Source organism: Triticum urartu, chromosome 1 (assembly GCF_003073215.2).
Source record: "Triticum urartu cultivar G1812 chromosome 1, Tu2.1, whole genome shotgun sequence".
Taxonomy (NCBI): Eukaryota; Viridiplantae; Streptophyta; class Magnoliopsida; order Poales; family Poaceae; genus Triticum; species Triticum urartu.
Window position 1 is genome coordinate 561,077,301 of NC_053022.1, and position 12,376 is coordinate 561,089,676.

The following is a 12,376-nucleotide window of genomic DNA, read 5'->3' on the forward strand; positions in this document are numbered from 1 at the left end:
TAGCACTTGATCGTTTAGTTTGTTGCTATTGCTTTCTTCATAACTTATACATGTTCCTATGACTATGAGATTATGCAACTCCCGTTTACCGGAGGAACACTTTGTGTGCTACCAAACGTCACAACGTAACTGGGTGACCATGATTACGCCAAGCTATTTAGGTGAGACTATAGAATACTCAAGCTTGCATGCCTGCAGGTCGACTCTAGAGGATCTGTCACTCTGATTGTCGGAGAGGTATCTCTAGGCCCTCTCGGTAATGCACATCACTCAAGCCTTGCAAGCATTGCAACTAATAAGTTAGTTGCAGGATGATGTATTACGGAACGAGTAAAGAGACTTGATGGTAACGAGATTGAACTAGATATTAAGATACCGACGATCGAATCTCGGGCAAGTAACATACCGATGACAAAGGGAACAACGTATGTTGTTATGCGGTCTGACCAATAAAGATCTTCATAGAATATGTAGGAGCCAATATGAGCATCCAGGTTCCGCTATTGGTTATTGACCGGAGACGTGTCTCGGTCATGTCTACATAGTTCTCGAACCCGTAGGGTCCGCACGCTTAAAGTTCGGTGACGATCGTAATTAGGGTTTTTGTGTTTTGATGTACCAAAGGTTGTTCGGAGTCCCGGATGTGATCACGGACATGACGAGGAGTCTCTAAATGATCGAGACATAAAGATTGATATACTGGAAGCCTATATTTGGATATCGGAAACGTTTCGGGTGAAATCGGGATTTTACCGAGGTACCGGGGGGTTACCGGAACCCCTCCAAAGGTTATTGGGCCTATATGGGCCATAAGGGAGAAGAGGAGGGCCGGCCAGGGCAGGCCGCACGCCCCCTCCCCCTAGTCTGAATAGGACAAGGAAGGGGGGGCGCCCCCCTTTTCTCTTTCTTCCTTCCTCCTTCCTTTTCCAACAAGGCAAGAGGGGGGTCCTACTCCCGGTTAGAGTAGGACTCCTCCAGGCGCACTTATAGGGCCAACCGCACCTCCCCCTCTCCCTCCTTTACATACTGAGGCAAGGGGGCATCCCATGATACACAAGTTGATCCTCGTGATCGTTCCTTGGCCGTGTGTGGTGCCCCTTCCATCATATTTCACCTCGATCATATCGTAGCGGTGCTTAGGCGAAGCCCTGCGTCGGTAGAATATCATCACCGTCATCACGCCGTCGTGCTGACGAAACTCTTCTTCAACGTTTTGCTGGATCAGAACTCGAGGGACGTCACCGAGTTGAACGTGTGCAGAACTCGGAGGTGTCGTACGTTCGGTACTTGGATCAGTCGGATTGGGAAGACGTACGACTACTTCCTCTACGTTGTGTCAACACTTCCGTTGCCAGTCTACGAGAGTACGTAGACAACATTTTCCCCTCTCATTGCTATGCATCACCATGATCTTGCGTGTGCGTAGGAATTTTTTTAAAATTACTACATTCTCCAACAAATATAAGATTACTTTTACCTGTTAAGTATTTAAAATATTATTTTGGAATATATTTAAGTCAAACAAACGATTTTCTAAATTATCTCTATTTTTAAAACCGTAATTTTGATTTTAACATATTATATATGAAATTTTATTAGAAAAATATGTGGAATCTAAATTTGATGTTAATTTTACCTGTTAAATATTTTTAAAATATTATTATAGAAGCAAACTTATAATTTATAGCACAAGATTTTTTTTCGGCGACGATCCGGATTGCAAATAAACACCTCACTATAACCGTATATGAAAAAAGAATATCGATAACTACACATGCATACTTCTCAAAAATGTTGCTGAAAAAAACAATAAATTTTACATCACGAGAGTGAGAAAAAGCGAGAGAGGAAGAAAGAAAGGAGGAAGAGAAAGATGCCTTAGAATAACCATATTCAACACACGTTTTTTATTATTTTATATGAACACCGAGGCCATTGTTGACGAGGGTGAGAAGGATAAACGCCAACACAAATATGATGCCTCAAAAAAATAAAAGAAATAAATCTATTGTGATCATAAATGATGGTTGTTAAGTTAAGAGCATGTATTATGTTTTATTTCCCGTTGCAACGCACGGGCTTTTTAGCTAGTATTAATAAAGAAAGAAAAACATAAGTCGATGAAAAGCGCCGTCCGGATTTTTACATGAAAAATGTCGTCCCGATGTATATACATGAAAAATGTCCACACTACATTTTTTAGGGGGTCCACACTACATTTATGACGACGGATGTATACCACATGAAAAATCTGTATACGATATTTATGAGCTGAACGTGAGGCATCGATCGGTCGACATTGTGTTGCCAGACCTACCCTGTTCCTCTCTCCTCCTTCGTCCCCAAGGCTCTGAATCCCCTGCAGTTTCCTCTGCAGAACTCTGCAACCGAGGTGTAACTGAAGAACTCTGCATCCGAGTATAAGTGTGTAACCGATACATTTCTTGCACCACTATGCAGTCTATGCTAGTGCGTGGCCAAGATGGCCGTCGGTCCAACACGATCTACCTACAGCGCCAGTGCACGACCAGTTCATCGCCGGAATTAATCAACATGATCGCCGGACGTGCGCCTTATGACCATCGATCGATCTGACTAAACAGTGCAACACGAGAGAAGAACGAACAATCAAACGAAACTAATAGTAGTTCATACACGTGAAGACGACGTGATCACCAACAGCTGGGAGAGTACAGAGACGCAAAGAGAGAAGAGCATATCGTAATAACGATCTAGCCACGACGTGCACGCACGCACGCGCGGCGCCTAGGCGCCGGGGGCGGCGTCCTTGGTCCGGTTGCCGAGGTAGCCGCCGTACTCGCGGCGTGCGTAGTCCTTGACGTGGCTGGCGGTGTCGGCGAGGCGGCTGCGGGCGCGGTCCACGCGGTCGGCGCCCACGGGGTGCCGCCCCGTGAAGTACCGGTACGCCCAGGTGGCCGCGGCGAGCGCGGCCACGGCGAACCCGACGAAGGAGAGCGCGGCCACGACGACCACGAGGAGCGCGAAGGAGAACGGCACCCAGATGGGGCTGGTCAGCAGCGCCAGCGGGCCGAGGAAGACGAGCGCCACCACGGCGCCCGTGAACGTCAGCCCCGCCAGCACCAGCAGCGCCGCGCCGGCGAGCAGCAGGGTCAGCAGGCCCACCACCTGCGTCGCGTTCGGGAGGTGCGCCTGCACGCGCTGCAGCAGCGTCGTCGACGGGTCGTCCAGGTCCGTGCGCCCCGGCCGCCGCGCCGAGGCCACGCCGCCCTCGCCGTGCCGATCCGCCATGGAAGGAGGCTGTGACCGGGACTAGGAGGAGGAGGAGGAGGAAGAGTGGTGGCAGCTAGGCCGAGCTGGGGGAGAAGGAGACGGCATGGCGGGGCAAGGAGGTAAAGGGGCGGAGAGGGACGCGGGCGCGCGGGCACGTGGCCGGGGCGCCGACCGTGCATGCGCGACGTGTGTGCGGCGACGGCCGGGGTGTCTACATTCACCGTGCTCTGCGGATCGGGTCTAGTTTTTACCGGCGGCACGGCAGGATATGCTGCTGGCGTGATGCCGTTGAGTGGGCATCTGGTGCGGCACGTGTGCGGCGGGGGCGACGGTTCGAGGCGCTGGCTGAGTGTGACACTGACACGGCGATGCCAGGCAGGCCACGGCCGACGGGTGGCCGGGCAGGCATGCGTACATGCTTTGTCGTTGCGCCGGCGGCACTGTTCGCAGGGGCGGTATCCTTTTGGAGAGTGAAGTCTATTTTAAACCTTGAATTCATACGACTCGTCTAAATTAAACCCTAACCTTTCAATCTCTGAAGTTGGTACCCTCTACTCATTGATCCTGATCTATTTCAACCTTGAACCTGTTTGGCGCACTAGATCCCGACCGGATTTAATTTGTACTCTCATTTACAACACTGGCCCACATGTCATTTCCATTCTTCAGTCTCCACCTTATCCACAATTCCTCTCCTCTCTCTCCTAAAATGGTGGAACGGGCGGCCGCAGAACGGCGGAGGCGTTGGTTAGCGGCGAACTTGTTGAGGCAGACGAAGCAGTTGAACTGCCGTCTCTATGCACCGGAGCCGGACAACTTGATGTACGCGAACGCCTGCAGCAGCCCGTCGATGGTCGCGCCCAGGCCTGCTGCCGTCCCGTAGAACAACCGTTGCAGTTTTCGTGTTCCTAAACGGCCTCCGCCCTGCCATTGGCGCGTGCTGCTCCTTCCCTCCAAGCCAGCCCGCGTGCTGCTTACGGCGGAGAGACGGCGGGGAACGGCGAGCGAGTCGTGTTGGGTTTGGCCGAGTGCCGCACTTGCTGGCTCCTCATCCTCCTCGCGGAGGAGAAGATGGCGATGAAGAGCTAGAGCTTCACCTCACCAAGCAGCAAGCACCACGACTGGCCGGCGCAGGTGGATGAATGATAGCAACACTAACGTCCTGTGTGCTTACATGGTGCCACACAAGCTGCATAGCCACGGCGACGGTGTGACGACGACGACGACGAAGCTTCTCCTGGCCGGCGACAACGTAGTACAAAGCTAGCACTAACTCCGGCTGCCTTGATCCTTGATTCCTAGTAGCACGATCTCCTTTTGTCAATCCACTGGGACGTGCACTAGGTTGCTACTTGACCTAGTTAGTCAACGGACCCAAGACACGCATCAACGCCGGGTTATGCCATCTTTAACTCCAACAGAAAGGAGGGGCTGACGGTGGAACACCCCCGAATTCTCTTGTCCATGGCCTGGCGCATGGCGAGGCAAGACGGTGCGGCCATGTCGAGGGAGGCTGGCAGGAGGCGCTCCCTTGCCGTTGCACACTCACGAGGACATGCACCACTCCTTGCTCCCTGTTGTCGTGGACACCGGCTGGCTGTGCCTGAGCATTGTGATTTCTACAGAGAGAGATGAAGAGAATGAGCAGAAGATGAATATGACAAGTGGCCCCATGTACTCAGTGAGAGAAGAGAATAATCCTAGCCGGGATCAATATTTTCCCAGCACACCAAACTGGCATAACCGGATTCAGGGTTAAAATAGATCGGGATCTATAAATACAGGTTACAGATTTCAGGGATTGAAAGGTTAGGATTTGATCCCGACTAGCCATATGAATTCAAGGTTTAAAATAGACTTCACTCCTTTTTGAGCGCTCGCTCGGGTGACGCCGGTCCGGCCAGCCGGAGACGTTGGCGGGGAGAGTCGTGGAGATCCACCGCGGTACACGCACGTACCGACGATGTGTTGCGCGGCACAACTTTGGCGAGTTCGTGGTTGCTGCCGTGAAGCAGAAATGCGCGGCAGGCGGCAGTGCTAGTCGTCGAAGATGTTACATGTCAAATCACAAAGTTGACCGTGTTGGGAAGGTTTAGTACCAAATGAACCGTGCAGAAACCTTTAACTCGATATAGCCAGTAAAATATGCATAGCCCGCTGGTGTTGCTGCTGCAATGAACAAACGTTTTGCAACCTTGAAGCACTAACAGCATCTACAGCCGCAACCCCGCCTCAAAGTCCGGACATACGGCTTAATTATTGATCGGTCATAAAAAAGGCGACCCAGACAGGCTCCTCAAAGGGATTCAGACGCCAGGGCTAACTGGCACCTCTCATATCCAACCCAAAATTAAGACGTTTATGAAACGCCCAGTCACGTCCGCAGCGTTTGATTGAAGATGAGGTCCCACACGGAATCGCTGCTCGCCCGTCCGCCACTTTCCGCTAGCAGCTATGTCCCATGCCGTCGGGCAACTTATCTAACGCGGGAGCACCTGCCGTAGCTCCGTAAGTATGTCCTGGCAAGGTGCGAAGCCTGGATAACTATGGGGCTACCTTCGGATGCAGAGGGGGAGGACGTGGGGGACGCTAGGCCACGGATCTGCAGGCGATTCTCGATTCCCTTTGATCGGAATTCGCGGCGGAGGTCAAGCGACGTCATGTGCAAGAGGCAGAGGCGAAGCACACCACAGACGTCTACGAGATGCCCGCGGCTATGGATGACGATGAGGAGGAGCCGCAGCCCTCCTACACGCACATTTATCCGACGCCTGGTACAAACGTTGTGGATAGACATCTTCGACGAAAAAAACTTAGTTTAGAATAGCGTGATGTATGTAGAACGCAGAAAAACTTTTACATGATTTATATGAATTCAGGGGATGAAATATAGATATTCGATACATATCACCAAATATAAGATATGACTGTGTTGGCGAGCATTTACAGGTTCGGATTTGACAAATCTGATTGTAAATGCTCTAATGACTAGTCATGCAGCAAATGCCAACGCGACAGCATGGTGCTGCACATGGAAGCAACGCTGGGTATATTCATGAACTTAGATCGTGTTAAAGTTTTGCAGAGATCATTTTTTGACCAATTATTTTAAAAGAGTCAAATATGTCATCTTAGGGATTACGTGGCGCCTTCACCGTGGTCTGTGGACCATTTATTTTTGGAGGGAAGGTGGTCTGGTCTTTTTTAGTAAATCTACACCATAGTAGGTGTCTGGTTTATTTATTGTTCTTTTGAGCGAATATTTTTTTTTGAGACACTGGTGTCTGATTTAGTTTTTCTTTTTGGAGGGAAAGGCGGGCTGGTTTAGTGGGAGGTGCTCTTGGCCCGCCAAGAAGGCCCATAACTAACCCCGTCCACGCCGCCGATTTGAAAGAAAAAAAAGAGTAGCACCATGGCAGCCATTGTCGCCGGCCAGGTTCCCCTCCCGGCGGCGGCTCTGCCACCTGCCTCCTCCCTGGCCTCCGTCGTTTTTGAGCGCGTACGCAAGCCGAGGCGGCTCCGGCGAACCGAGCGCAGCCGCCCCATTCCACGCGGTGGGTTCTCTTCTCGCTCTCTCGGCCTTCAGACGGCGCCGCCGCAAACCCCACCTTCTCCCGGCTCTCACTCCGGCTCAGAGCACGGAACCTAAATAACTTGGATTCTCCACTGGCTCACCATCTGTTTTTCGCAGGGTCGGTCCGGCGGCTCAGCCCTGCAGTGCCTCGCTCACCACGTTGGTTTTCGGCTGTTCCGCCCCTCGATGCCATGTAAAAATCCCTTTTCTTCAGCACAAGTCTCTCCGGATTTGTCTGAATTGCAATCGACCCTAAGCATTACCCGCCCATCCCCGGGAGCTAGCCGGATTGAGTTCAAGGCATTTTAATCTGACGAGTTTTGCTCTGAAGACTGGAGCAGGCATCTCAACTGCAACAGATTGCCAAACTGGAAGTAGCCAAAACTAGGTAGGTAGTATCTCATTACTGTGGTTCACTTTTTACAAACTGCCCGGTTACAGAATTTCAGCCAACCAAACAAACTTGATTAAGACAAAAAACCTGGTATGCTTATAGTATGATCTGAACCTGTAGACTTGACATATACAACTTGATTAAGACAACATTGGAATTTACAGTTCTCTTTTGTACAGTTTAACTAGCCAACTAATTGTGCCCTCCGAATTAACCTGACCGGAGGAGCGCGCAATCCTGAAGACTCCGCACTATGTGTCAGATGCCGGTGGAGCGGGTGCCTGCGTGCTGCTCATCTTGCTTCTCAGCTCCTCAAAGACTTTCATGCTGTCCGCGTCGAAGCCTCCGGCAAACTGCGCAATGGCGAATGGTAAGTTCTTGATTTGAAATATCTCCAGTTTACCTGTAATTATATACACATACTGTTGAAATGTAAGTTTTGGACAGTTATATACCTGATGAACTCGGAAGGCGAATCTGACGCCCTGGAGAAGCAGGAACTCCCTGTTGGGCTCTTTCTCGGTGCCCTGCAACGCGTCGAGCTCCGAGGTGACCCTCTCCATGTACTTCTTCGCCAACTGAACGGATGCCAGTTTGATCTGCAACCAACATATGAGATTAAACTTTGATTAAAATCTTGATTCATATTCTGACTCGAAACCTGTACTACAGCTTCATGAGGAATTAGTAATTGTATGCTCTTTTAAGTAAGACTGCCAACATAAGTAGTTTAGACTTTAGACTCTAGAAATGTGCACCTTGCCAACTTTTCCAGAATCAGATAGCCAATCAACTGGTATTCCATACTCCTTGTACCGTGCGGTGGTCATGTCTCTTGTACGAAGAAGTGCATAAACACTCTGCTCCACTCTGCCAGAAATATGACATTAGTTTGTTCACTGAAATTATGATTCTTAGGGTAGACCAACACTTCTCACAAACATCTTGGAATTCGCAAAAATATTGCCAATTATTTTCTGAAAAATTATTACTGATTTACCCTGAAGAACTATGCTATTTGGGAACATACTAGTTCAGAGAAGGCACTTACTTCTCAAGCAACGAATACATCCTCTTGAGAGCTTCTTCACATGGAAGTTTTGGATCGTCGACGAAGGATGTGGCCTTATTCTCTAGTTTCACCAGGTCCTGATACTCAAAGGCGGCCTCTCTTAATGCATCAGTTTTGCTCTCTGGCCAATCGAAATGCTTTAGCACTGCTCTCTCATCAACCTAAAAAATGGTTAATTGATCTTTTTAGGAGTTGATCATGTGCAGCCTAAGTACAATATCTAACATGGATAAAGTAATGGGGTCTTACCAAGAATGACAACTCCTCATCCAGCCAGTGTACAAATGCAACAACATCGTCGATATTCGCGAATCTTGCTGCTCGGACCTCACCCGCGAGGGACTCAACAAATTCTCCTTGTGTCTCCACATCAGCTTTGACCTGAAACATTCCATGTTTTGACAATATTCGTCATAATGAGCTGATCATATTGAAGTTATACCTACTGACTACAATGAGCTGCACTAATGATGGACGACATGGATTTGGCAGGATTTTTATGCGTGATGGGCCATCTGAAGATACTTACAGCTAATAGGAATGTTGATCTGTTCTCAATCTCTCCAATCATGTTGCTTCTGTTATCAGAAACATTCGATGATTTTGATCCCAAAGAGGTGGTGTCCTTCTTGGCTTCACGTTTCATGAGACTCTGATAGAACTCCACGACCTCCGGAGCACGGTGTACCTTGTCACCACCAGCAAGGCTCTTGGATAGAGAACCGGGAGGCGGCGGTGGCGGCGGAGGGCCACCGGGTCTCCCTGGAGGTGGTGGTGGAGGAGGTGCACCTGGTGGGCGTGGCGGCATCGGTGGTCCACCACTCCCAGTACTGGTAGCTCCTGAAGCAGCGGCGGCCGATGCTGTGGGTGGTGGACGGGGGACTCTTGGAGCCCTCTTCTCAATTTGGGCAAGCTTCAACTGGGTGACAGCCAGGGGGTTGTTCGGGATATCACTAGATTGCTCACCAGGTTCAGAATTAACTGTGGGGGCATTCTTCTCCTTTATTTGAGCGAGTTTTGGGGGGAGTGCAGCTCTCGGGGAGGGAACCAGAACTGAACTATAGCCACCACCAAACCTTTGCGCTCTGGCTTGCTCGGCCTTCTCTTTGATCGCCTTCTCCCGTTCCGTCGCAAGCTTATGCCGGTCTTTGTAAGCGGGGTACTTCTCATCAGCGAAGCCTTCGACATTCTTCGACATCAGCTGGAACGAAGATGCAACATTTGCATCATCTGCGTCACCGGATTCTTGGTCCCTTTTTCCGAATGTTGTAATGGACATACCATCTCCTGCATTTCTGATCATGAGAGACTCCAGGGGCCCCTTTGGTTTCTGGCTCCTCTTCGGAGAGCTGCTGGTCAGGGACCGCGACGACGGGGATGACAGATAGCTGCCGTCATCCTTGCTCCTTCCCCACTTCTTGAGTTTCTGCATCAGGTTCGGCCTCTTGCTTAGGAAGCTGTATTTGCTGGAAGAGCTGTCGATCGAGGCGGTGTCGAAGTCTTCGCTTCTGGGGGAAGAAGGCGCGGAGGAAACACTGTCAAGGTCAGTGTCGCCCTGGCCTCGTTCGGACCCGAATTCGAGCATCATCTGTTTGGCCCTCTCCTGCGACCTTGGGCTGAGCTTCGTGCTGAGGTCGCGGGCAGAGATCTTCCCAGATGGTGTCTGGTAGTTGCGGAGCTCGAATCGCAGACAGGCGTTGACCCAGCGCAGGTACACCAGCTCTTCTACTTCACTGAATCTGTTCATTTGTAGGCCTTCCACTTGCTTTGTCAGGTCCTCGTTTGTGTGTCTGAGGTTGTTGATCTCCTCTCTTGCATGGGCAACTACATCACTCTGCATGATGATGATATGTCATAAGTACATTATTGGAGAAGTATGTCATGAAAAAGGTAGTATTAAATATACTATCTAATACTACTTGGCTAAAAATTAATTACTAGGTAGCATTCTTCCTTTGTAGAACTTCAGGAATTGTGATTTGGGTCTGAAATACTAACTCTCAATATAGAAGAACACCTCAGCTGACTGTTTGTTCTACTGAACAGGGAAGAGAATTGCATTTATCCTGATATGAGCAAACTGTTCACTTTCTTGCCCAGATAACAATGTTATGGTGAAAATCATGCTGTCATGTTTAATAGCAAAGTCAAAACTTGCGGTCCGTCTCATGAATCTTACTGATTTGTTTGTTTGTTTTAGGAAAAAAGCAATACAAAAGAGAGTGCATGTCATTAGGTTCCTACATTTTACAAGTGAAAACAAAAGCAAAATCCTAATTTTGAACTAGAGACAAACTAAGAGGATAGGCCTGTACACTATAGGGATAGAGACAAATCCAACAAACGTAGCAGAACCACTGCTAGTCTGCCACAGAAACTTGGACCGTCTAGGACCATGCAAATGATTAGGCTAGAAAAAAACTGCTGCTGAATATTCTTGTGTCATGTACTAACATGCAAAAGGCTTTACAAACTTTGCAGAGTAATAGTAACAGAAACAGAGTGGTGCTATACCTCTGTTATTTTTCCTTGTGCTGCATCCAGCTTCACCATGAGGTCCCTCTTCTCATACAGCAGCTCCTTGTTCTTCCTCCTCAGCTCAAGCACCTCCACCTCCAGGTTCTTGAGCTTCTTGAGCTTCTGCTCGATCTCGGCGTCCTTCTTGGCCACCTCCTCCTCCTTGGCCCTGAGCCCCATCACCTGTTGCTTCAGCAGCATCAGCTGGCCTTTCGTCTGGTTGGCCTCCATCTGTATCTGCCGCTGCAGCTCCTTGATCCTGCTCCTGGACGCGTCGAGCTCCTTCTTGGCCGCCGCGCCGCGGGCCACGTCCTCCTGCAGCTTCTTCCTCTCGGCCTGCAGCGAGCTGATGGTGAGGTTGAGCATGTCGACCTCCACCGTCTTGATCTTGAGCTGCTTCTGCAGCTCGGTGACGTCGGTCTCCTGCTCCTTGAGGCCGTAGTACTCGAGCAGCTCGCCCTCGAGCTTCACCTCCCGCTCCTCCAGCTCCCTGACCAGGCCGCGCAGCCGCTCCATCTCGGCGGCGTTGTTGGCCATGTGCGCGTTGTAACGGGACCGCTCCTTGACGTCGTACCTGTCGCCCGGTATCGGGATGTCGATCTCCCCGCCCAGGAGGCTCTCGATCTCCGAGAACATGTCGTCCTCATCGTCGTCGTCCACCGACGGGGCCGAGTTGATTAAGCCGCTGATCGTCTTAACCTCTTCCTCCTCGTCCTCTTTCTCCCCCTGAAATAATCAACAGTTGGACAGACAGAAGGATGAGCAACACGCACAACCAGTAGTTCTTTGCTTTGAACTGCGGCAGTCATCGGCAGGGGATGCATATACATACATGTCCAGTATGCCGAGCCTTCTCCTTCCTCTTGCCCGCTTGGCCATTGTCTGAAAGAAGCGAGGCATAAGCTTGAGCGAAAAATTCAGATTAACAGAAGGAACTATTGACGCAGTGGAGAACTAGAGGAGTACCTTTCTTAGGCCCCTTGCCTCGCTTAAGAGTGAACGCGGCGAAGGTTGCTAATACCACGAATCCGAGTCTCACAAGCATGACTCCGTGCACTCATCACTGTCCGTTCCGGCCTCGACCGGCGGGAGGAGGGCGGGGGCAGGCAGCTCTGGCTCTGCTCATCAGAGAACAGTTGCAAAGGCAGAGCAAGGAGGAGGAGCCGCACGTGTGAATGGCCGGCGCTGCTACACATTCCTCATATCTTTTGGCCTGCAGGAGCGGGCGAAGGAACACCACCGGAGGAACATGTGGATTGGATTGTCTATCTATGTTTATCGCTCAGGAAAGACAGGCTCGTGTAGCACAGGAAGTCTCTTTTCTCTTGTGCTGTGTGTGTCCAATAGTGTGGGACTTGTTGGTAGCTGACAGATTTTCCATATGGTGATGGTACCAGGAGGAGAGCAGATATCTTGGTGGCTGACAAAATCTTCATATGCTGATGATACACGGAACTACGAAAGGCTGTTGTGTCTTTGGAAGAGCGAGAGTAGTATGGTGTTGTTTGCTGTGCACAGAAATGGGTGGTTGCTGGTGTGTCTGGGTGAGGGTGAAGCGGGGGTTGTA

At 50.3% G+C, this 12,376-nt stretch overlaps 2 protein-coding genes and 1 long non-coding RNA gene across 3 annotated transcripts; 1 reads left to right on the plus strand and 2 right to left on the minus strand.

Moving 5' to 3' along the window:
* Positions 1-2,615: 2,615 nt before the first annotated feature.
* Positions 2,616-3,465, minus strand: LOC125530280 (oleosin G-like). Its single transcript, XM_048694675.1, has one exon. The coding sequence runs from the start codon at positions 3,268-3,270 to the stop codon at positions 2,767-2,769; it is 504 nt and encodes a 167-aa protein (XP_048550632.1). The 5' UTR covers positions 3,271-3,465; the 3' UTR covers positions 2,616-2,766.
* A 3,193-nt stretch (positions 3,466-6,658) lies between these two features.
* LOC125530296 lies at positions 6,659-7,339 on the plus strand. The gene is made up of 2 exons (XR_007292903.1): positions 6,659-6,806; positions 6,944-7,339. It is a non-coding gene; the product is annotated as an uncharacterized LOC125530296 (long non-coding RNA).
* Positions 7,202-12,163, minus strand: LOC125530286 (protein CHUP1, chloroplastic-like). The gene is made up of 9 exons (XM_048694686.1): positions 11,776-12,163; positions 11,642-11,691; positions 10,807-11,535; positions 8,822-10,126; positions 8,542-8,673; positions 8,272-8,453; positions 7,979-8,090; positions 7,676-7,819; positions 7,202-7,573 (listed from the first exon to the last, which is right to left on the minus strand). The coding sequence occupies exons 1-9, from the start codon at positions 11,852-11,854 to the stop codon at positions 7,472-7,474; spliced, it is 2,835 nt and encodes a 944-aa protein (XP_048550643.1). The 5' UTR covers positions 11,855-12,163; the 3' UTR covers positions 7,202-7,471.
* Between the last annotated feature and the right edge of the window lie 213 nt (positions 12,164-12,376).